The sequence below is a fragment of the Mirounga leonina genome, unplaced genomic scaffold (assembly GCF_011800145.1).
Source record: "Mirounga leonina isolate KUSES-001 unplaced genomic scaffold, KU_Mleo_1.0 Mir_205, whole genome shotgun sequence".
Lineage (NCBI taxonomy): Eukaryota > Metazoa > Chordata > Mammalia > Carnivora > Phocidae > Mirounga > Mirounga leonina.
The window spans coordinates 2,878,639-2,904,018 of NW_023270515.1; the positions used below are offsets into that span (position 1 = coordinate 2,878,639).

At 49.9% G+C, this 25,380-nt stretch overlaps 1 protein-coding gene across 2 annotated transcripts in view; it reads left to right on the plus strand.

Moving 5' to 3' along the window:
- The first annotated feature begins 3,865 nt into the window (after positions 1–3,865).
- MX1 (MX dynamin like GTPase 1) overlaps positions 3,866–25,380 on the plus strand; it is a 30,797-nt gene continuing 9,282 nt past the window's right edge. Inside the window, exons 1-12 of one of the 2 annotated variants that reach the window (XM_035028890.1) lie at positions 3,866–3,888; positions 7,288–7,368; positions 8,729–8,849; positions 12,209–12,401; positions 13,468–13,605; positions 16,265–16,419; positions 17,090–17,228; positions 17,818–18,016; positions 19,545–19,623; positions 21,144–21,266; positions 21,603–21,744; positions 24,808–24,966. In XM_035028890.1, coding sequence (XP_034884781.1) covers positions 8,751–8,849; positions 12,209–12,401; positions 13,468–13,605; positions 16,265–16,419; positions 17,090–17,228; positions 17,818–18,016; positions 19,545–19,623; positions 21,144–21,266; positions 21,603–21,744; positions 24,808–24,966 — 1,426 coding nt within the window. In that variant the 5' untranslated portion in view covers positions 3,866–3,888; positions 7,288–7,368; positions 8,729–8,750. Of the gene's footprint in view, positions 3,889–6,991; positions 7,369–8,728; positions 8,850–12,208; positions 12,402–13,467; positions 13,606–16,264; positions 16,420–17,089; positions 17,229–17,817; positions 18,017–19,544; positions 19,624–21,143; positions 21,267–21,602; positions 21,745–24,807; positions 24,967–25,380 lie in introns of those variants that run through there. The other variant, XM_035028889.1, reaches the window with a different exon arrangement.

A 25,380-nucleotide genomic window follows, 5' to 3' on the forward strand; every position in this document is an offset into this window, starting at 1 on the left:
GCGCCGCCCCTCCTCCTCCCAGTGCGGCTCCCTCCTCTGGCTCCGCCCCCTCCGCGCACGCCCCGCCCCCGCCCCGCCCGCAGGACCGCGTCCAGGCCGAGCTACCCATCCGAGAGGAGCCCCGGCCAGGGAGCCTCCACCCGCGCCGCCCCTCCCCCTCCGGCTCCGCTCTTCCCTCGTCCGCCGCCCTCGCTCGTTCCTCCAGCTCTCAAGACTTTCATTTCTGCTCCCCAGGAAGAAGAAAAGAAACTGAAACTGAAACCGAGTTGTCTGGGAAGCGCGAGATCGGGGAGGAGATGCTTGGGGTAATTCCCCGGGGGCCATCTGAGGCCCCTGTCTGTAGGATCAGAGCCTGTCCTCGGAGCCACCACGCAGTCATTCATTGGTTCATTCTAGAAACATCCATGGAAATACTATGTGCCGCGAACTCTGCTAGATCCCTCGGGCCTGGTGCTGCCCTGTGGACAACCTGGTGGCAGAACGGGCGTTCACAGAGGTCAAGGCAGTGTGATGAGGCTGCGCTGGGGTGGGGATGGGAGGGAACCTGGGGCCCTGAGGAAGCAGGTCCGCCAGGTCTGGGAAAGATGGCGGGAGGCTGTGAGCTGGGAAGAAGCCCAGCGTGCAGGGGTAGAAGGAGGAGCGCCCCTGAGCGGGAGGAGTTGTGTGTGGCGGGCAAGGTGTTAATGAAGCAGTGGGAGCGGGGCTGAGCCAGGTGAGGCTGGCCACGGGCAGGCCTGGCACACCAAGCTAAGCACTTAGGAACACCCCACCCACTCCCACCCCTGCTGTGGGGCACCCTACATTTAAGCTGGGCGGAAATGCGCTGGCTTGGAGGTAGGGAGGACGCTCCGGAGCTTGCCAGGCGTGGCTGCCCACGAACCCCAGCACGGGTCAGGGCCGGGCCTGGCCGGTGAAGCGAGGGCTGGACAAGGACCAGCGAGACCTGGAGTGCCCTGGGCACGTGTGACCGCGCTAGCAGCGGGGGTGGGGTCACTGTCATTGTCGGCTACCATGCTTCCCATGGACGCAGAAAACAATAGTAAGAGGACAGTACCGGCTGACCATGGTGGGAGCCCCAGGGGCTGGGGGGGCTGGGCCCCTCAGTCCGGTTAAATTCAGCCCATGCTTACTGAGTACCTACTGTCGGTGGGTGGTAGGCACTGGAGGGATGCAAGCTTGCCTTTGTGGACGTGACACCCCCCTCGAGGTGATAGTCGCCTCCCCCCACTATCCACAGCATCCATCGGAGATGCAAGGGCATCTGAGACTGAGCTAAGATAGGGGGCTGAGTGGGGGGCTGGAAGGAGCTCCCCGGGGCAGCTGCACAGACAGGGAATATCACCGGGGGGGGGGGGGGGGGGGGGGGACTTGGCAGGGGAGGAGAATGTCTCTGGGAGCCTAGGAGGAAGGACAGGCAACAGAACTGTGGGCTGCATTTAGGGATGTCTGAATAGGGTGTGGAGCCTGAAAGACAATTCTCAAAAGCTAAGAGTTTGACACTTATTTGGTAGAATAGAGAGTAATCCGTGGGTTTTTTGTTGTTTGTTTTTAGTGGAGAAGGAATCGTCAGTAATTCACGTGGAAGGCTGTGAGCTTCTGGAAGACAGAAGGGAAGATGCTCCAGAGCACAGGACTAAAACCCAAGGTTACAGTCTTAGCTCTCCTGCTTCCTGGCCACTTCGGAGCTATGCGAGCCAGCAGTGACCTGATCCTGGGTCTCCGTCTCCTCACGTGTAAAAAGGGAGTGATAACCCTACTCCTCTCATAGGATGGATGTGAAGGTGACTTAGTCTCATAGGCTGACATGTAGCACATACTTACTCAGCACATGGAAGTCATTATCGTATTATTTCTGAATTACACCCCTCACAAGCCCTTGGGCTCTTCAGGGAACTTCATATAATGAGCACATTGGAAACAGCGAGGTACCAAAATCTCAGACCAGGAGTCCCTGGAGTTGCGGAGGGGAGGCTTGTGGAGTGTCTGGGCGCCAAATGTAGGGAGGTGCTCGCACCGCTGAGAGCCAGCGGGCGAGCGGCGCCTTCAGTTCGCACGACAGACAGATCACTCACCTCCCCTAGTCCTGGCCCCGGGGGTGGCTGGTTCCACCCGGTTGTCACTATTGCCCATGGTCCTTTCTGATTTCATTCCTCAACAAGAGTGGTTGGGGAGAGCGTCCTGTGTTTGAAAAAGTCCCATCATTCCTCGGACTGATGTCTGTCTGCGCGCCAGCTGACACTCTCCCGTGTAGCCGTGCACTTTTTCCTCCAGCCTGCTCACAGCCCATCAGGAAATGGTGTCACTCTTCCTCATGACTAGGAAGTAACTGAGGCCCAGAGGGATGAGTGGCTGGACCAAAGTTGCTCACTGATTATGGGGAGAGCCTGTGTTCTTCCGCTAGGCCATCCTGGCTGGGCCTGCCCGGCCCCCAGCACCAGGCCCTGCAGAGCAAGGGGACTTCATCCGCATTGTGGGGCCTCCTTCCCTTCCATCTACGCTTTCCCTGACCCAGGCTTGGAGCTGAGGCAGGTTCTGGGCCTTCGAGTGGAGTGGGGGTTGACCCTTCCTAACACGGTCTTTGGGGAGCTTGTTGTCTGCGACTCCGAGCTGAGCTAAGGGGAATGGAGGTAGGGGCCGGCCTCTTCCAAAAAGAATGGTATTCCCCACCCACGGAGGGCCACTCTTGGGCCTGCTTGCCCTCGGCCTCCGCCTTCCACCCGTCGCCATCCTGGAGAAATCAGATGAGCCCAATGCCAGAGAGGACTTGAGGTGGGCAAGGAAAAAGATGATGCGGGTCTAGTGAAAATAAAGAGAAGCTCACTGAAGTGGATTCCGGATGCTAGGTGGGGAGGCTGGTAGGGGAGCCGTGCCCTGGGAGTCATGACCGGAATGGTCATCAATCACATGCCAATCACAGACCCAGCAGGAGACTCCACAACAGAGGAGAACCATCAGTTTAGGGCCCAACAGGGAAACGTGCACTCTGCATCTCCCAGCAGAAATCGGCCACCCCTGCACTTCTGCCAACCAGAAACCGCCATCACCCCAACGCTTGCTTTTCTCCAACAGACTTTCGTTCAGAACAACCCCTCCCGACTTCCTGCATCTTCTCCATAACATATCGTTCCTTTTCTGTTTGTTGGACTTGCCTATGGTTTTGCCATAGCTTGCTTGTCCCGATTTACAATGTTTCTGCTATTCCCAAATAAACCCATCTTTTGGTGGTAAAATAATGTTTTTATTTTTAAGGACAACTGTCTGCATGGGGAGGGGAAGTTGGCTGGGCGAGCACTGTAGGGGAAGGGGAGGGCGGTTGTCGGTCCTTAACATAGAATGAATGCTTGAGAATCCCTGCCGGGGTTGGAATGATCCGGGGGAACTACTAGCAGGGATTGAAGACACCCAATTATCAGTGCACCTGTTCCGAAGACCAGGCAGTAAGGTCTGCCTAGGTTCAAGGCTACCTTCAGTTCTGGATGACTCCGGGCTAGCAGAGCAGCCGTTCTCAAACTGGCTTCCTGGGCCTGCACCTGAGTTTCGATTCAGCGGGTCGTAGCCCCGGGGTCTGCATGTCCCTCCAGCTCCCGGAGATCCGAGTGCGCGGGCCCGGGATGGGCACGAGCACAGCCCGAGCGCCCGGCAGAGGCTGCAGATGGGCCCAGCCCGGGGGCGTAGCGGCCGGCGGGCTCCCGGCGGTCGAGGGGAGGCAGTGGGGGTGGGGTGTTCGGTTCGCTCCTGCGCCGCGCCGGCCCCCCTCCCTCGCTTCCAGGGACTCTCGTTTCTCGGCGGCGGCGGCGGGGGCGGGGCGGCCGGGCAGTGAGGGGCGGTGCCTGGCGCTGCATAAAAGCGGAGGGGCTGCCGGTGACGCTCGCGGCCGCGCGGGGACAGGTGAGTGCCGCGCTCCTGGATCCGGCACCTTCTGGGTCCCGGCCCCTTCCAGCGAGCTGCGGGGGGGCGGGTTGGTGGCTGCGGAGACCAGCTCCCCAGGGGGGCTCGGGGGATTGCAGAAGCTAGTCACGGTAATGATGGTGATGATAATAGTGATGGAGATGCTGGCTGGACTCACGCACGCCGGATTCGGCTCCTGGCCAACAGGCTGCTAATGCTGCTGATGACTCATCAGAAACAGCCCCCCCCCAGCCCTGCGGGCTTTTCTGCTGGGGGAGGTGCGCAAGCAGAGGGGATGGCGGCCAGGGGGTCTCCCAGGGAGCTAGTCAAGGGGTGCGCACTGAGAAAGTTTCATCTCCACCCGTGCGGGGCCTCCAAGCCCACCTTAAAGGTGGCCCATCGCTTGGTTCCTTTTATATTTCCTGCTATTACCGCTGAAAATAAAACAGTGAGTTAATTTTGCCAGCGAAAGAGGGTTTATTTGGGAATAGCCGAGATCCGCAATCCGGGACGCGCAAGCTCTGGCCAAACCCTAGACAAGTCCAACAAACAAAAGGACAGGAATGTTGTTTTCTGGAACGGGGTTGGGAGGGGCTGTTTGAACATAAGTCCACTGGAGAAATGCAAGGGTTTCAGGGAGATGGCAGTTTCTTGTTGGCTGAGTTGCCGGAGTGGCCGATCTCTTCTTGTAGGAGATGCAGTGTGCATCTTTCCCGGTTGGGGCCCCTAATTGATGATTCTCTGCTGTTGGGGTCTGTGATTGACAGTCCTTGGTATGATTGAGGAGGAAGGCACAGGCCCCTTCCGGCCTCCCCACTACCTTAGTGAGGTTTTAATTTTATTACTTTTCACACTGCTGAGGAGTGCCAACCAGACGAGTCAACAGTGGGAGTGCGTAGACAAGGGGTCTGCACTATCCCGCTGAGTACGGGGAGGTTGGAGTGGAGGGTCCCCGCTAGAGGGCGTTCTGAGTAGCTGAGCAGCCCAGTAGGAAGGAGCGGCAGGTGGGAGGACCAAGGCGTCTGGGGAGGTGCCCTTCCCAGCGTACCCCCAACCCGGGAGATGGAGGGCTGCCCAGAGTCTCCCTTCGCTGTGGCTTGTGCAGCGGGGTGGGACTGAGCGGGGGACATCCTAGTTTTCGGGGATGGAGGAAGGTAAGACAGCCTTGGGGGCTGACAGAGGGAACCAGATCCTGAGACCTGAACTCTCCATCACGGGTGAGCGCTGAGCTGTGCATGTAGGATTCTCGAAATTATTTGGTCAAATTTTAAATCGGGTTTTTGTCAGAAGCAGGGTCAAGTGATGCTAACCCCCAGCTGTCAGTCCCAAACGGCTCCTAAAATGTCTAACTATGTCAGTTTTCCACTTTGGAACAGAGCTGCTGGCCAGGATGGCCAGGAACCCCTGTCATGTGGACAGCCCCGCCCCCATTTCCTCCCTGGCTTCCCTCCCCCCACCTCCCTGCACTGAGCTCAGCATGGCTCGGTAGAGTACGTCAGGTCTAATGCACAAGATGTTCTCCCCTTCCATCATGAAAAATTTAAATGTCAGTGGGTTTTTGGAAGGCAAAACATTCTCCAGAGAAAAAGTAAATGTAAGTTCTGCCAGGATTATGTTTAAAACTGGACTTAATTTTATTGGGCAAGTTTTGGACTTTGAATCAATCAGGCATTCAGCAGGATGCACTGGTAGGTGGTTCTCATCAGGGGTTGGGAGACCTCTGTGAGGTCTGGGCTGAGAAGGCTTTCCCACACCGGGAGCAGCCCATTGGGCACCCTGGATGCCACCCTCGCCCCCCGCCGCAGAGATTCTCCAGTGACGCTGCTGGTGGATGGTGTCTGGGTCTGGAAGCCGCTGGTAGACTTGCCCCCTCTGAAATCCAAAGTGCAAGGGGCAGCTGGACGGCCACCTCCAATGGACAGCAGACACCGGAGAGTTCACAGACCCGCCTTAGCTAGTATTTCCACGCCCTGCCCCAAACCTTGGCAGTGAGCGAAGAGGCCTCCCCGGCTGCTGGGGGGTGAGGAAGATGAGCGTGGACAGAGGTGTGGCGTGCCTACCTCAGAACTCCCCGCAGTCTTGTCTGTAAACACTCGGTATGGCTTAGACATTTTACGAGCAGTTTGGGTCTGAGAACTTGACTCCATCAAGGCCAAAATGGGTGAACGCATTCAGTTCGGTTTGACAAGTGCAGCAGGATGTGGAGTGTAATGGATGAGTAAGAAATGGGCTTTAATTACTGAGATTGCCCTGCTCCTGACATCCAAAGTGATCTTCAAAGATGATCCGTGAAAGGTGCAAACATTTAAGATGCATGGGTAAGACTTTGTGTTAAAGGAATGTCATTATATGAAACAGAGGAGGGGAGTATATTCACAAAATCCTCTGTTGACCGAAAATAACCCGGGGTCATGGGGGTGGCAAGCCCTAGGGACCACCGATGCCTCCTGTCTGGGTGCATTAGGGCCAACTGAGGCAGCGTGGTCTTCAACTTGGGGCCCCATTCGGGGACTCCCTGAGCACACAAAGCATTTCCAAAGGCATGGTGGGGGAGGAGGGGAGGTAAGAAAATAAATTTCCAGATTGCCATATTCCATAAGTACTCTTTACAATTGATTGCCTTTCAAAAAACCTTTCTCCCACTTGCGATAACAGGAATACATCCCTCTCTCCCTTTTGTTTTTTTAACCTGGCTCTTTCAACTGGCCCAATATTTATTTAGTTATTAAGATTTATTTGTTTATTTGAGAGAGCGAGCATGAGCAGGAGGGGCAGAGGGAGAGAGACTCTCAAGCAGACCCCGCTCACTGAGCGCGGATCCCAATGCGGGGCTCGATCCTACTACCCTGAGATCACGACCCAAGCAGGTGCTATCCAGGCACCCCTCAGCTGTCCCAATGTTAAAGGAAGACTGCATAGGGGCGCCTGGGTGGCTCAGTTGGTTAGGCGACTGCCTTCGGCTCAGGTCATGATCCTGGAGTCCCGGGATCGAGTCCCGCATAGGGCTCCCTGCTCGGCGGGGAGTCTGCTTCTCCCTCTGGCCCTCCTCCCTCTCATGCTCTCTGTCTCTCATTCTCTCTGTCTCAAATAAATAAATAAAATCTTAAAAAAAAAAAAAGGAAGACTGCATAGCTCTTGGGGGAGGGTCTTATGAAAAGAAGCACAGAGAGCATCAGAAAAAAATCATTGATTCAGGCAGTAAATTTACAGTAAGGCTCTCTGCCTTATCCATCTATCTTAGAACTAAAATATTTAAGATTTACCAAAAGGATACGGAGAACTATGACCTTGCTTCAATGCACGTCCCCTGCCCACCGTTCTCAGCAATGGGACCTTGATGAGCACTCACATTTATTCACCCGTTTGTGGTCTAATTTGTAAATTTTGCATGATTTCAAGGGAGGTGTAGGAGAACAGCTCTGCATTTCTGTCCAACTAGTCAGCGTTACGTCGTCAAGTTAAAAGGAAGGTGTATTGGAGGTAAGTAGGTGCTTTATATTTTTCATAACATTTATTTCAAGTTACAGAAAAATTTTCACTTACTTTTACCTGAGATTATTAGATGTGTAAAATTTAATATTTAGAGACTTGTGGTTCCAGACATTTTTAAAAGTGAATTTCAAATATCTCTGTTTGTATTTTTTGGATACAGACAAGTATGCTAAGGTTGTTGATTAACTTCTTTCAAAACAAAATGATAGTGTATCTGTATTGTATCTGTATGTGACGGTGGATGCTAGTCAAACCTATTGTGGTCATCAGAAGAGGTTCAAAATACACAAAATATGTAAATCAAACCATCATGCTGTATGCCTCAAACTTTTGCAGTGATGGATGTCAATTATTTCTCAATAAAACTGGAAAAAATAGAATAAAGTAAAGGACATTAAGATACACTTACACGGGGGAAATGGAATAAAAATATGAAGTCAGTAGCAAAGGGAACAGAGTAAAAGAACTTAAAGTTCAGGTATTTTTTTTCAACTATAAGTTTGGGTATCAAATCACAATATTCAGAATGTTGCAGCTACATTACAAGTGGTTCTATAGTAATTTTTTTTTAAAGATTTTATTTATTTATTTGAGAGAGAGAATGAGATAGAGAGAGAGAGCATGAGAGGGGGGAGGGTCAGAGGGCAAAGCAGGCTCCCCGCTGAGCAGGGAGCCCGATGCGGGACTCGATCCCGGGACTCCAGGATCATGACCTGAGCTGAAGGCAGTCGCTTAACCAACTGAGCCACCCAGGTACCCCAGTAATTTTACTTTTGCATGTGAATTTTATTTCATTTTATTTTTTTTAAAGATTTTATTTATTTGAGAGAGAGAGAGAGAGAGCAAGAGAGAGCACACATCTGCACACGCCCGCATTGCCGGGTGGGGGTGGGGGTGGAGGTACAGAGGGAGGGAGAAGCAGGCTCCCTGCTGAGTGGGGAGCCCGACGCTATCCTGGGACCCCAGAATCATGACCCAAGGTGAAGGCAGATGCTTAGCCCACTGAGCCACCCAGGTGCCCCTACATGTGAATCTTAAAAACGCATCTGTCATTTCATTCTTTGCCACTAAATTTACGGCGAAGAAATTTTTGATGTTCAACCTAAAATTGTAATAGGAAATACCTAGTTGGAAAGACTGGGGATCTGGGAGCACATTCCCGAAGACAGCTGAGCTGGGAGGCAGGTCTGTCTCCATCCATCATTTGGCTCTTGGTCAATTTTTTTCCCAGTCCCTAAAGAGTTAAGGAGCCCACAGGCTGTCCCACTGGGTCTCGTAGTGGGTGTGGTTCTGGGGCTGAAGGTGCCTGGCTTCTGCATTGTGTGAATCCTGATGTGCTTGATTTTAGGCCGCACTCATAAAGGAAGAAGATGGTTAATTCTAAAGGAAAAATCACTGACTCAGATCCTGGATCCAATCATCTGTTACTAAATGGACTTCCTGATAAGGCAGGCAAAAATCAGGACACTGTAAGTTGCTGCCTGAAAACCTCTATCTGTGTGGGCTGGAGCTGTATCTGAGGGCTGCCCTTGTAGACCGTGATTCTGCTGCCCACCCACCCCCCGCCCCCCAAGATGCTGTTTACTTATCTCTCCCACCATGCTTGCCGATGTGATCCCTCACTTGCTCAGCTGGAGCCCATCTGGCCGCCCAGGGTGGTGTCCATGCTTTGCCTTGGCCGACACTGGTGGATGGGGCACAGTTTCAGCCTGGGAAGCCAGGCGAGACGCTGAACGCTGACGGGCTCCCTTAGGAACTGGCTTGGGCTCTGGGCACAAGGACCACTGTGCTGTCCCACGCCACGGCCCTCCAGCTGCAACCCCGAGGTGTCACTGTAAGACCCTCACGTGGGGTGCCTTTTTTCCCCAGAATCAAGACTTATTTTTGGCGGGAACCAAACTTGGCCTCCGAAATCAGTCTGATCTGAATTTTATCCCAATGCAGACAATTGAAGCTGTATGATCTCATTTATGAGACAGCTCTTCCTCCCTGGTTTCTAAGCCTGGCTTCCCATCTCCCAGGTGGGAATGATAATAGTATTTACTTCGTGTGACTGAGAGAGACAGCCCCCTTGACTGCTGTCACGTGTCTTAAGGTCGTTGATCATCAGCCTCTTTCAAGTTGACCCCATTTTCATAATCAATGCTAAACAATATTTGGAACAATATTAAAAGCCACATTGAAGGACATGGAAAGATAAGACTGTCCCTAATATAACTGTGTCTCTTGCCCAACTGTAACCAGCAACTTATGGGGCAGTAAGAACTCACCCCACCCACACCCACGTGCTTGGCTGTAGCTTGGCCTTTTTCAGTCACGTTGAATGGGTGTGTCTTATAATGCAGCAATTCCTTTCTAAGGGTAAACCTTGGTTCTCAAAGTGTGGTCCCCAGACCAGCATCCTCAGCAAGGCCTGAAAAGTTTGAAATATAAATACTCTCCCCACGCATCCACCTCCGGCAAACCTAAAGAACTAGGAACTCCAGGGGTGGGTCTGCCACCTGCGTTTTAACAGGCCCTCTAGGAGATACTGTTTGTGCTCAAATTTGAGAACCACTATACAAACTCTTGCGGGTACCTGGTGAGAACCATGTTCATAATGGTGTTTATGATAGCAAAACCCAGAATCAACACAAGTGCCCGGGAATGGTGGACACATATGTAGACAGCGGAATGCTCATGTGGCAGAATTCTGTATAGGAGTGGGAATCAAGGCACTGAAATCTAAAAAACAGTGCTGAAACAGAGTCAAGTCATAGAAGAAATGTATGGCGTGGTGCCATTTATATAAACTTCCAAATCAGGCAGCAGGAAGCAATGTATTGCTCAAAGATGGGTAGGTGGTAAAACCATCAAGAAGAACGAGAACATGGTTCTCATGAGCCTCAAGATGGAGGGACCCTTGGTGGGGGTAACAGCAGGAAGGTGATGAGGGAGCGTACATGGAGTATCTTACAAACTGGGATTATGTGTTTTCTTTCCTTTTTTTTTTTTTGGCTGATGTGTTTTCTTAATTCAGGTAGTTGGTTCATGCACTATCACTGTTATTCATGTTGTATAAACTCTTGTGAATGGGTGATATAAAGAAATGAAAACAAAAAAGAACCCATGAGGAAGGCTAAGATGGAGGCTGGTGGGTACAAAGGTGTAGCCAGGCTCCTGGCATGACCACCTGTATCTTTCCCTGGGGAAGTGTGCTCTAGACCTTTCTGAAGTTTGTCATAGAGAAAAATTGCAGCAGGTGCTTGTTGAAAACATGGCCAGGAGGATTTTTTTTTTTATTAGAGAGAGAGAGAGAGCACAAGCAGGGAGGAGAGGGAGAAGCAGGTTCCCTGCTGAGCAGGGAGTCCAACATGGGGCTTGATCCCAGGACCCTGAAATCATGACCTGAGCTGAAGGCAGATGCTTAACCAGCTGAGCCACCCAGACACCCCATGGCCAGAAGGATTTTATTCAAGACTATCACTATAAGGGAGAGAGATTGAGGTCAGGGTAGTATATGAGGAGGACAAGGTGGGGATATATAGATAGCCAGAAGGGTGAGGGAGAGGAGGGAGAAATACGAAGAGCAAGTTAACATCAAGGGGGCCAGGGGTAGGAAATTGATTAGCTCTCAACAGTGAGGGGATTCTGGATGAACAAAATATAAATAACTTCTCACCATGATATAAAGGAGCTATAAAAAATTAGGTATATTATAAAGCCCATTCTCATATTTTCTTCTTAATCAGGTGTCTGTTTTCTTGTCAAGTTTTGAGAGTTCTTTATATATTCTGGGCATAAATCCTTTGCCAAATATATGTTTTGCAAACATTTTCTCCCAGATTATGGCTTGTTTTTATTCTCTTAACAGTCTTTTTGAAAGATTTTTTTATATGGTGTGGAATATAGATACAGAGTTATTTCTTTTACAGATTTTATTTATTTATTTGACAGAGAGAGACACAGCGAGAGAGGGAACACAAGCAGGGGGAGTGGGAGAGGGAGAAGCAGGCTTCCCGCCGAGCAGGGAGCCCGATGCGGGGCTTGATCCCAGGACCCTGGGATCATGACCTGAGCCGAAGGCAGACGCTTAATGACTGAGCCACCCAGGTGCCTGCCTTCATGCTATTTTTGTCATGAATTTTAATTTGACTTACAAACATATTGTTACTATTATTTCTGTTTGGTCATATGTGTTTTAAAGATATATAAGTTATTCTAAAAAAGTATAGTAACCATTTCTGTCATAGATTTCTTTCTGTAGATTCAGATTTTCATTCAGTATCATTTTCCTTCTGGCAGAAGGACTCTAATATTCCCTGTGGTGCTGATCTGCTGGTGATGAATTCATGCACTTTTTTATGTCTGAAAAAGTCTTCATTTGTCTTCATTTGTTAAAGAGATATTTTAGCTAGGTATGCAATTCTAGGTTGATGGATTATTCCCCCAGGATTTAAAAAAGGTTATTCCACTATCTTCTTCTTTGTATTATTTCTGATGAGAAATCTGCTGTAAATTTTATCTTTGCTCTTCAACGCATAAACATGTTCTCTGACTGCTTGAAACACTTTCCATCACTGGTTTTGAGCAATTTGATTAAAATGGGCCTTGATGTAGTTTATGTTTCTTATGTTTGGGGTTCATTGAGCTTCTTCGTCTTTGGGTTAATTGTTCAAGTTTGGAAAATTTTTTATCTATTATTTCTTTAAATATTTCTTTCTGTTCCTTTCCCATTCTCTTTTGTGAGCTCCATGAACCTATGGTATTAGGCTGATTGAAGTTGTCCAACTTTGATGGAACATGACCTGCAGGCCATAACAGAATTCTTTGATTCCGCTTCCTTTAGGAGCCCGAGAACAGCCTTTGTAGCCCGTACGAGGAGAAGGTGCGCCCCTGCATTGACCTCATCGACTCCCTGCGGGCGCTGGGCGTGGAACAGGACCTGGCCCTGCCCGCCATCGCCGTCATCGGGGACCAGAGCTCGGGCAAGAGCTCCGTGCTGGAGGCTCTATCGGGGGTCGCCCTCCCCAGAGGCAGCGGTAAAAACTTGTCCTCTGTATGAGTCCGCTCAGGCAGCCATAACAAAATGCCACAGACTGGGAGGCTAAAACAACAGAAATTTATTTCTCACAGTTCTGGAGGCTGGAAGTCCAATACCTAGGTGTTGGCAGGGTTGGTTTCTCCCCAGGCCTTTCTCCTCGTGCAGGTGATCACCTTCTCATTGTTTCCTCCTACGACCTTTACTCTGTGTGCACATGTCTGGGGTCTCTTCCCTTTTTTGTATGGATGCCAGTCATATTGGTTAGGGTTCCACCTCTTATGACCTCATTTAACCTTAATTACCCTTTTAAAGAAAGGCCCTATCTCCAAATACAGTCATATTGGGGTTAGGGTTTCAACATATGAATGTGGGGCGACACAATTCAGTCCATAGCTGATGTTGCACATTTTTATGTGTATTGTATGTAACCTGCGCTTTGTGGCAGGTCTAAATAAATGTATTTGGGCCCCCAGAACCATGTGCATGTGGGTGTCTCTCCTGAGCCCCTTCTCAAGAAGTGACCTTCTGAATGGGAGGTAAAGATTGGTGCTCTGGTTGGTGGTGCTGTTTGAGCACCAAGGCTGAGGGATCCATGAGGGTTCAAAGGGAGGGGGCAGACCTGAGATGGGCCTTGAAATATAGGTCAGATGTAGAGGAGGGTGAGATCTGGAAGTTTACAGCAGGGGGATTGTGGTGAGTGGCCTCGTGAGAGCAGTATGCATTCCTGATGGTAGCGAATGATGTATCCTGGGGAATAATGGAGCACATTTCCCTGAGTTTGGCTGTTTCCCACTGTAGCATGCCACCGGAGTGGATGGCAAAACCCTGAGATGAAGCAAGAAGCCTAGAGTGGTGGCTTTCAAGCATTAGTGAGCAAAAAATTACCTGGGTTGCCTACTCAAGATGCACATTTCTAAGGCCACCCTGGACATAGGACATCCAAGTATCAGAGAACAAGACCAGAAAGTTTTAGTGGTCTGCCCAGATGATTATGGAAAAGTTGAAGGCTACCCTCTAGGACCCCTAAGAGCAGAATATAGGACTGATGTGGACATGGTCTCCAGGGATTGTTACAAGATGTCCTCTGGTACTGAAGCTGAAGAAGCTCCTGAACGAGGATGAGTGGAGGGGCAAAATCAGTTACCAGGACTTCGAGATGGAGATTTCAGACCCTTCGGAGGTGGAAGTGGAAATCAGTAAAGGTGAGGGCCTCACGTTCACTCATCATCACCTCTTTGGACCTCTGGTCACCTGTGTGAAGTGAGAGGGCATCCATCTCTCACTTTCCTACCCTTCCCTGTCTGGGCCCTTCTTGCTCCCCTGGGAACCCCCCCTCTCTGCATCAGGCCCCAGGTCCCTTGTAGCTTCTCTTCTTTGACCCCTGTGAAGACCAGCGCTTTGGACAAGAATCTGACCTCAGCCGTTTTTTGCTGAGTTTGTAAGTAAGTATCTGAGAGTAATGTGAAAAACTTTAAACAAGGAGTATCTGTCCCTTGCTCAAGGGCTTTCCCACTCCACAGATCTGACAGAGGAAGGATCGGGGTGTGGGGCCGGGGAACCACTTTCCCTGTTCACCTGGTAAAAAGGCATTCTGGACCATCCTTGAACCCTCTTCAGAAACTTTTCCTGGGTCTTTTCCTCCAAGAGTGAAATGTACATGTGTGCATAATCCTAGCTTAGGCTGACGGGTGGTAGGTCTCAGTGAATGCAAACCCCACAGGTCACTCTGCCGACTGGAAGCATCTGCAAGGAGAAGTAACACTTGAAGTCGGTCAGGACCCATAGTGACCCTGTTGACTGCTGCTAAGAATGAGCGAGGCGAATAAATAAGCTTCTCCATGTTGACTTGACTTTCTTCCTAGTTCGTCACAGTGAAGGTTCAGTCATTTGAGGAGGGTACAAAGGTAGCATAACCTCATATTCAGCAGGAGAAAAAAAAATGAGTTTGGCTTTTATGAAGGTGGAGGCCCTAAGTCGCACTTACAGACTGTTTTACCAAAGTTGAAGGATGTTGGATAGTCAGAATGTTATTGTGTGATTGCTGGGGTCAGGTTGGCTCCTGGGGCAGAAAACTCAAAACCATCGTGTGTACCGGTTGGCCCTTTCTGCATAACAGACTGACCTCAAAACCTAATGGCTTGGAACTGTTCGTTCCTCATGATTCCGTGGATCAGCTGGGCAGTTCTTCCCCCCAGCTGGCTTGGCTGGGGCCGTCAGTCTAGGACGGCCTGGGTCACCTACCCAAGCCCAGGGCTGGAATGACCACGTGGTGGCTGTCCTCCTCCGGGACGCCAGGCTGGGCTCTTTAGATTGGGGGGGGCGGTTCTTGGCAGCAAAGGAGGAGGGGCCCCCATGCATGAGTTCTCAGTCTCTACTGGGATCCATTCTGTGATGTCCTGTCAGCCATAGGGGGTCACAGGGTGAGCCCGATGTTGCGGGATGGACTCTCTGGATGGGAGAAGGTCGCCCTGTAGAGGAGCGTGAATACAGTGATGGAAGGGTCTCTGGAGGCCATTTGGGGAAGCGGGCCGCTAACACGGTGGTTTAAACGATCTGCCCATCTTTTTTTTTTTTTTTTTTTAAAGATTTTATTTATTTATTTGAGAGAGAGAGAATGAGAGAGACAGAGAGCACATGAGAGGGGGGAGGGTCAGAGGGAGAAGCAGACCCCCTGCTGAGCAAGGAGCCCGATATGGGACTCGATCCCGGGACTCCAGGATCATGACCTGAGCCGAAGGCAGTCGCCTAACCAACTGAGCCACCCAGGCGCCCCACGATCTGCCCATCTTACTTGTCTCTCACGTAGACGTCTGGAGGCAGGCAGCCCAGAGCTGGTTTGGGGGTTCCAGCATCAAGAACCAGACTCCCATGTTGTTTCTCCGTTGTGTGTGGCGGTCACTCCCAAGGCCACCTGATCTAGTCAGAAAGCCCCCATTCCAGCTGGAGGGACACCAGCACAAGGCTTCTCCCTTTCCAGCAGAGTTTCTGGAGGTTTCCTGTGCCTTTGTCACACTGGACCAGACTTAATCTCACAACCGCGTGTCCGGGAAATGGATATTGGGGGCACAAGTAGCAGATGATGACACACAGGCCATTGTTGTAACTCCTGTCCCGAGTTCCTGACTGCTATAAAAGAAGCCATTCTGGATTTGTAGAAAGGAGTCCAGTGACATTAGCTAACAATTTGAGGAAATGCATTTATATCTTTTTTAAAAAAGATTTTGTTTATTTTTCCGAGAGAGAGAGCGAGCGAGCACGAGCAGGGGGAGGGGCAGAGGGAGAAGCAGACTCTCCACTGAGAGATCCCGGGAACCCGGGATCATGACCTGAGTCGAAGGCAGACGCTTAACCGACTGAGCCACCCAGGTGCCCCCGAAATACATTTATATCTTGAAATTTTCATTATTAAGGAGAAAGGAGCAAAATGAAATTCCGTATTGGAATACCAATGCTCATCAATTTTTCCACAAGAAAAATTGCCCTCCATAAGTTCCCAGATCGTGTTTCAAGAGTTCCCATGTGTTTTTATTTGCTTTCATTTTACTTTGTTGTTAATTTCCTAATGGCATCAATGGGAAGATTTAGGTGTGACAGCGGGAAGAACTCAGGTCTGCCCAGCTCTGGGCTGGTACAGGTGGGGGTGATCTTGAGAGATGTTTTCACTAGACGTTTTTTCTCTGGAGACAGTTCCGGCCACTGGCAAGGAAAATACTGTTATCCTTTGAGGTTCCTTTTAGCTCCAGAAAAAGGGAATCTGCTCCAGATACGTCTTATCTGTGACTCACACAGGGAGGATTTGCTGTTAGGGAGGTGCTTCCACTCTAAGCTCTACTGAGTTTTTCTCGTTTCCCCCCTCCCTAGCCCAGAATGTCATTGCTGGGGAAGGACAGGGGATCAGTCATGAACTAATCAGCCTGGAGGTCAGCTCCCCTCATGTCCCGGATCTGACCCTGATAGACCTCCCTGGCATCACCAGGGTGGCCGTGGGCAATCAGCCGGCTGACATCGGACGCCAGGTAAAACCTCGGTTCCAGGGCGAGGAGGGAGCGGAGCGGTGCCCCAGACAGCAGCGGGCTCAGGGCTGAGTTGGGAGAGTGGACGTCGGGAGGTGTGAGGGGCATTGGGAGAGAGTGGTGGTCTCTGTGGCCTCCATCTGACGTGGTGGAGTCAGATGGAGGCGTTCTGGGGGAGTGTAAGGCAAACTGGCAAAACTGGAAATCCGTTTTACACGTGTGTGGGATTTACACAGTGACCCATTTATGGTTATTAGTTACATTTTTGGCGTATCTAAGCCGGTGTGTATTAGGAAGGGGTTTTATGTGGGGAGAGAAAACATTAGAAACAAGTATAATGACATTTTCATACTAGCGAATGTCATCCAAGGGATAAAAGATTTAGGGCACAGTCAGGCACTTCTTGGCATCTTGTTTTTCCCTGTGGTTATCAGCTGTGGAGTCTTAGGAGACCGTTCCTGAGCTAAGATCTGGTGGTTTCCCCACCCCCGCCCCCAGTGCTCTGTTTCTGCCGTGGAGAACTCGGTTTCTCTTAACTCTGGCTTGGACAATGCCACCAGGCTTATGCTGCGGGCTCATTTCTTTGGGGGAGATACCCTGGGACTCTGAGGTCCCGAAGCAAGTGCAAGATCAGGACCTGTCCTGGCTCTCATACGCTCTCATCTTCTCACAGACCAAGCAACTCATCAAGAAGTACATCCTTAAGCAGGAGACGATCAACTTGGTGGTGGTCCCCTGCAACGTGGACATCGCCACCACAGAGGCGCTGAGCATGGCTCAGGAGGTGGACCCCGATGGAGACAGGACCATAGGTAAGAAGAGGGAAGAACCTAACAACCGTAGGTGGTAACCGTCACTTTGCAGTGGGCTCAGCAAATGAGGCTGCCAGTCCTGGCCGGACCTGTGCTTCTCCAAGTGTGGGCCACACGCCACCCCCGCAACCTGCACCAGAAAGAACTGGAGCATGTTTAGCAATGCAAGGCCCTCGAATGGAGGATGTTCAGTAATGCAAGGCCCTTGACCCCACCAAACCTCCTGAGGTAGAATCTCCAGGGCAGGGCCCGAGACCCTGCATTCTAAGATTTGCCTTGGGAAGGGGTTTCTGCTGCACGGGGAAGTTTGAGAACCAGTGCAATAGAGAATGAATGCTTCCACTGGGCAGAAAGAAAATTAAAAGGCCATTACATGCCGCTGTGTCTGTGGCATGGGGACCAAGACCTGGGTGAAGCCAGTCCCCCAGCTGCTCATGGGGGCTCGTGGTCTTTATGCAGCCCGAGCTGTGGTTCTGTCCCCAGCCGGGGGCTCTGCCCGCACGGTGGTCCTGCGGGGGCTACTGTGTGCCATCCAGCAGGCTGAGACGGAGCGGTAAGCAGTCTCTAATCGGAAGGCTCCGGCTTGCAGGAATCTTGACAAAGCCTGACCTGGTGGACAGAGGTACTGAAAGCAAGGTGGTGGATGTGGCACAGAACCTTGTCTGTCACCTGAAGAAGGGCTACATGATTGTCAAGTGCCGGGGCCAGCAGGATATCCAGGACCAGGTGACCCTGACCGAGGCTCTGCAAAAAGAGAGAGACTTCTTTGAGGACCACCCACATTTCAGGTACGCTGGCCGCATTTTCGCAAGGGTGAACCGCAACTTGGGGCCTCGGTTTTTCCTGGGGAAAAGGGTTGCTGTCCAAAAGCAGACATTCGGAGTCTATGTGTGAGTGTGTTTGCACCTTGACAATGACTGCAGGATTTGCCTTGAAAAATAAAAGAGGAATTGACAAAGTATAGAAAAAATACCTTTAAAAGATCAGATAAGGAGGGAATTTGCTAGTCATTTACACGGTACAGTGCTGCAACCAGAATAAACACATAAATACCTCAGAATAGGAAAAAAAAATCAGAAAGCCCAGAAATTGACCCAGGTACACATATTTGATGTATGATAAGTGAGGCCTTTCAAATCATGGGCCACATCAGTTTGATTATCAATCAGTGGCATTGGGGGAAATTGTAAATTTTATGTACATGTGGTAAACACAGTTTTAAAAATTGGCAGATGTGGAGACCAACACTTAGCTGTGAGCGTACTCTCACAAATAGGCTTGTAAACTCATGGTTCCTTGCTGCCTTTTATCCTAAAAAGTCCTTTAAAATAAAAGGAATCCTGTAATAACTCAGCGAACACAAATTTGGATAGAGTGCGAATGAGCCTTCCTTCCTCCAAGCAGCTCATGGTTTAAGTTCTCGTCTTGGGGAAGGGTGTGTCCCCTACGTCAGTATCCTCCACACTCCTACATAGATACTCATCAGTGTATTTTTTTTAAAGATTTTATTTATTTATTTGACAGAGAGAGTCACAGCGAGAGAGGGAACACAAGCAGGGGGAGTGGGAGGGGGAGAAGTAGATTCCCCGCTGAGCAGGGAGCCCAATGCGGGGCTCGGTCCCAGGACCCTGGGATCATGACCTGAGCCGAAGGCAGACGCCCAACGACTGAGCCACCCAGGCGCCCCACAACAGTGTATTTTTGTGAAGCCCTATACTGCCATGTATCACGTAGACTTGCATGTGTATTACGCACAGAAGGGTGTGTGTGTTATGAAAACACATTTGTAGGTGACCACGTGTATTTTTATAAAGATCAGTTTTATAGTCAGATGTCATGAAACACAATGTGTCAGCTGGAAGCGATCACCTATAGCATTTTTTTTAAGTAGGCTCCATGGCCAGCATGGAGCCCAGTGCGGCTTGAACTCACAACCCTGAGATCAAGACCTGAGCTGAGATCAAGAGTTGGATGCTCAACCGACTAAACCACCTAGGCTCCCCTATACCATTTTTTTAAATTAAGCTTTTAATTTTAATTCCACTTAGTTAACATACAGCATTGAATTATTTTGAGGTGTGCAGTGTAGTGACTCAACAATTCTATACAACTCTATACCATTTTTGAAGTATCCAAAATAACTACAACTGAATCCTCATTCCCTGCAAGCCAGTTCTGAACATCTGTTGGGTACCAGTTACAAGATATCCCATCCGGATGGAAGTCACTTGACTTTCCCTGCAGCAGAAAGCTGACTTGCATTTTCTGGCCACACCAAGGTGGATGTGGGCATTGTCTTCTCTTCTCTGTCTGCAGGGTCCTCCTGGAGGAAGGAAGGGCCACAGTCCCCTGCCTGGCAGACAAGCTGACCTCTGAACTCATCACGCACATCTGTGTAAGCACCTGCAGAGCTGTCTGTTTTCTGAATAGACTCCCACAAACCCAAAGCTCCACCATGTGGGCTGACTGACCCACTAACAGATCTCCTGGGGATCGTGTGAAGGTGCAGGCTTGGTTCAGTGGGTCTCGAGTGCAGCTTGGGATTCTCCATTTCCAGCAAACTCCCAGATGGTGTGGATGCTGCTCGTCCCACACATTGGGTGGGAGCTGATAGACTAGATCCACTTGGCCTAATTAAAAATTAAAATCTTATGGGCAATGCACCAACTTTTCCTTTCTCCCTACTAGCCACTGTCATAATGTCTTGGTAATTGTAATGATCATATATTTCATATTTTAGATCTCTCTGTGGCTCTTTTTCAAATTTGTCTAGACACAATCGCTTGCAGTTTCCTGTCTGCGATCCCTTGAAAAGATTTCTTTGCACACATCTCTGTTGTATTTTGTGCTTGATCATTCCAGTGTCAGAAGCCTTGGTGCACTGGGTTCCGCTGGCCATCCCACACAGTGACCTGGGTTAGGGTTTTGACTTTGGGCCTGTTTTGGAACTTGATCTGTGGGCATTCATGGAAGCCCAGATTCAAAATCCGTTTCTCCAGGGAGAGGCAGATTTGCTTCTGCCAGCCCCTTGGAAGGGCCTCCTGCCTAAACCACTTTAGATTCTCAGCTTGAAGTTTGGGGGGACCCCTCAAGGAATGCACATTGGGGCGGTAAACCTGTTTGAGGGCTGGCTTGTGGTTACAGAGATTTTATGTTCTTCCACTCAGCTCCAGGTTCAGCGTCCCGTGCAGTCCCCAAGAATGGGGAGGGAGGGCGGGCAGGGTTGTTCCTAGCTTACCCATATAGTGAAAGCATGGCTCTGTGGGGTCCCAGCTTTATGTAGAAAGAAGATGCTGGCTCATTAGATTCCCTGCCTCGAGCAAGCCTGCCCAGATTTATTCTTTGCCCCAGCCAAATCTGGCTCTACTCCTGCTCTCCTCGCCCATCCCCGGGCGCTCACGTCACCTGGCCGTGCCTCGGAGTGTCTGTCCTGTCCCTGCCCACTCACTGATGCATTTCCAGCGATGCTTTCCATGTGTCAGCCAGCATTTATCGGTGTTTGCGGTGGAAGAGGGAGCTGGTGCCTGCCGTCCACCATGTTATCAGAGACAGAAGTCCCCGATGCTGTTCGTCTGCGAACAGCGTAAGAGTGGGTGAATCTCGGATTGTTCCAACTGCCGCTTTTTCAGAGCCCACCAGATGAGTGGCTCTTTCTAACCTGCCTGCACAGAAGGAATCGTTCCTAGCATTGCTCTGATGGGGGCAGGCGCCCCGCGGAGTGGACGCCTCAGCACATCCGTGAGGCTGTCCCCCGGGCAGCGGGGACGCGGGGAGGGCTGGGGGGCCTCGGCACCCACTAACACGCCCCCTCTCCTTCTTCTCTTGAGAGGCAGTCAGGAGCAGAAGGAGGCCTGGGAGCTCCTGCTCCTTCCCTGTCCATATTCACGTCTGTGCATTATTTCCTGTTTTCCTCAGAAAACTTTGCCCCTGTTAGAAAATCAGATAAAGGAAAATCATGAGAAAATAACACAGGAGTTACAAAAGTACGGCTCTGACGTGCCCGAAGAGGAGCATGAAAAAATGTTTTTTCTGATAGAGGTGAGTATCGTCCGTCGCCTCAAGTCGGGACATCGTTGTCCAGAAAGGGATCTTGTACCTCACACACTTTGTTCTTGCTCCCCGAAAGCTAACCCAGGCTCGGTCGGCCCACTCAGCACCAAAGAGGGGCCGGGGTGGAGGGACAGTGGGCAGGGACTGACCAGTGTCGTGTGCGTTCCCCGAGACCCCGAGGCAGTCAGGGCAGAGTGTGGGGGTCTGTCACCCCGTAAGGTGGCGAGGAGTGACTCGCCCGCCCTCAGCCTCCATGCGACCTCCAAACGCCCTCACTTGTGTATGGAATACCCCCACTTATACTTCTGTTCTCCTTCTTGACAGAAAATTAATGCCTTTAACCATGACATCAACTCCTTAATCGAAGGGGAAGAATTTGTGGGGGAGGACGAGAGTCGGCTCTTTACCAAAATCCGAAACGAGTTCCACAAGTGGAGCTCTGTGATTGAGAAGAAGTTCCAACAAGGTGAGTCGGAGGCACTGCCGTCGAGTGGGGGGCCGCGGGGGGCAGGTGGTGCGGCTGATATGGATGCCGGCGCATGTCACTGAACTTGGGCATCAGCTGCAGACTTGAGAGGATACCTGGAGGGAACACGCCAGGGGGTCGGCCCGGGTCCACCCAGGCTTCCACCGGAATCAGCCCTCCCTCCACAATAGCGGGTCAACCTGCCACGTGCTCTCTGTGGCCCCAGGATGAAGTCGCCTGGGTCTTGGTCAGCGGGCCACGGCCTTGAAGCCTGTGTATCTCAGCGGATTTCATAGTTGCGGCAGTGATGCAAAGGAAATGAAACCCACCTAGGCCCCCCCCGCAGCACCAAAATCTCAAGAGTCCGAGAAAGGCAGGAAGTGTGACCTGAAGTTTATTTTTTTTTTCTTTTTATTTTTTTTAAAGGTTTTATTTATTTGATAGAGAGAGACACAGCGAGAGAGGGAACACAAGCAGGGGGAGTGGGAGAGGGAGGAGCAGGCTTCCCGCGGAGCAGGGAGCCCGATGCGAGGCTCGATCCCGGGACCCTGGGATCATGACCTGAGCCGAAGGCAGACGCTTAACGACTGAGCCACCCAGGTGCCCCTAAAGTTTATTTTTTAATATCTCAAGAAGCTTAAAGTAAATCCTATACCGACCAGTGATAAAGCTGCAGGGAAATTTTAAGGAACTTTGCTTTTATTCAGGCAGCCTGGTGGGTGCCGTAACTTATTTCAGCTGACTGAACGTTCACATTGACCATTGTCCTTGGCTTTGAGTAATAAACATAGGAGGATAAGTCATGCCATTTTTTACATAATTCAGAGGCCAAACCTGTCAGTCCTGTTTGTTCCTTGGCCGAGGCATGGAGGGCAGGACAAGATAAATAACAGTGTTCTTTGTTGGAAAAATGGGGTGGTCCCTTGCCCCATCTGCACAGCTCCCATGCTGCTTACTGGAGCTAAATCCACAGTGCAAAGGGTTGAACACCTGCTGTGTGGTGTGATCTTCCATCAGGGAAGGACCGCTGTCCCTTTCAAGGAAGACAACAGTCCTGACCTCCAACAACCCCCTCCTGCATTGCTCAGCAAGCTTATGCACACAGCCCATGAGAAAATAGCTCATTTTTTTTAATTAAGACGCTAAATTCCTCCCAACACTGGGCACCCACATGCAAGAAAATGAATTTAGACCCCTTAATCACCCCTTATACAAAGAGAAGCTCAAAATGGATCAGAAACTAAAATGTGAGCCCTAGAACTATAAAACTCTTAGAAGAAAATGTAGATTTGAATCTTCATGACCTAGGATTAGGCAGCGGTTTTTAGATAGGACACCTACAGCACACACGAAGAGAATAATAGACAGAGTGGACTTCATCAAGATTGAAAACGTGTGTGTGTCAAAGGGCACCCCCCCCCCCATACAGAACAGGAGAAATTATTTGCAAATCACACATCTGATAAGGGCCCAGTATCCAGAACATACAAAGAACTGTTAGGATTCAACGACAAAAAGACAAATCCAAATTAAAGATGGACAAAGGAGTAGACATTTCTCTAAAAGAAGACATACAAATGGCTCACAATGCGGGAATAGATGCTCGGCGTCATTAGCCACCAGAGGAACTCGAACCAAAGCCGCGGGAGACCCCACCTCACACCCACTAGGACGGCTAGCATGTGTCCATGTACTCACTACTGCTCTGCTAGGGTTCTCATCACAAAGACTGGGGGTCTGAAACAACAGAAACCGATTTTCTTATCATTCTGGAGACTGGAAGTCTAAGACCGATTACGAGCAGGTTTGGATTCTCCAGACGCCTCGCCTCTCTCTTTGGCTTGTAGACACCACCTTCTCCCTGTGTCTTTCCTGTGTGGGTCTCTGTCCTTCCTACTTTCTTCCTATAAGGACACCAGTCAGATTGGATTTGATCGCCTCTTTAAAGGTCGTATCTCCAACGCCATCACATTTCCGAGGCGCTAGGGATTAGGACTCAAACATACCAGTTTTTGGGGAGATACAATTCAGCCTTTGACAGCAGACAATGGAATATTATTCAGCCATGGAAAGGCATGAAACACTAAACATGCTACAACATGGATGAACCTTGAAGACATCATGCTAAGTGAAGGAAGTGAGACACGAAAAGCCACAGGTCTTTTGATTCCGTTGATATGAAATGTCGAGAACAGGCAAATCCATAGAGATAGAAAGTAGATTAGTGGTTTCCAGGGGCCGAGGGGGACAGGGAATGGGGAGCGTGCACTGATGGGCACAGGGTTCCTTGGGGTGATAGAAGTACTTGAGAATTAGCTGGTGGGGATGGTTGCACAATGTCATTACTATAATAAAAATCACTGAGCTGTATGCTTTACTAGAGTGAATTTTATAGTATGTGAATTAGATCTCAAAAAAAAAATACCTATGGGAAAATTTCTCCTGACCAAAAGAGGAGACCCAGACCACGATTTCTGGTTAGTTCTTCAAAAGAGGAACCAGAGCCCTCTGAACTTCCACCAGCGGAGGTATCCTCCATAGTCCAGTTTGTTGAGAATAAAAAGAATTTCCAAAGTATAAAGAAGAAACCAAGTGTTTTATGTAGCGAGCAGTAATCTTATGTACCTGGTTACTCTGTTATCTCATCTGATTTATAAACACTTTCTACTCTTGCTATTGTACGTGGATATGTGGATACGTGACGTGTCGCTGATTCTGAATGGTGGTACAATTTCTTTGGTAAACATTTATAGAATTTCTTATCCAAGAGGAAATTCCTTCCCCGCTTTCTTCCTCCTGGCTTGTGCAATTCACTGCCCTCTGGCCTCACGCCTGGCTCCATACTTAACCATCTTGAGATGACTTAAGGAAAAAGGTCTTGAGATCTGTTTTGTTTTTTTTTTTTTATTGCTATCCCTGAATTCTTTTTTCAATTTGCAAATCAGATTTGTTTTTTTTTCCCTTGCCTCTCTGTGTTTTCAGAAAGTCCAGCATGGTATTGTGTTTAAAAAAAAACCCCACAAGGTTATTTTTGTAAAATAACTCAGAACTCTTCTTTTCCAGGTTACAAAGTTATATATAAACAAATTGAGAAATTTGAAAATCGGTATCGTGGCCGAGAGCTGCCAGGGTTTGTCAATTACAAGACGTTTGAGATTATCATAAAACAGCAACTCAAAGAACTAGAAGAACCAGCTGTCTATATGCTGCACGTGGTAACTGGTGAGTTCTTGATTTTGCTTTTAGGCATTTTATTTCTAGGGCAACGAAAGGCTTGAGCCCAAACCAGTGTTGAACTCTACAGCTCTCCTCCTGGGGTGTTTTTTAAGCTCCAAGCTCTCCTCCTGGTGTTTTTTAACCTCCAAGAACCCAATTAATTCTCTGGTTCTCTGGACACCAACTAGGTGTTCAACATTTCAATTCAGTTCTGACAATAACTGAGTTAGCACCCATCCACCAGCTTAAGGGCTCGGCCCCACAGGACTGCCCCCCTCTTTAGACCGTGCCTCTGATGGACAGGCTAGAAATTGGAGTTCCCACAGCCTCCTCCTCAGATACTATAACTTGCTGGAAGAGCTCACAGGACTCAGGAACACACTTTACTTATCTCTGCTGGCTTATTTTAAAGGATGTACT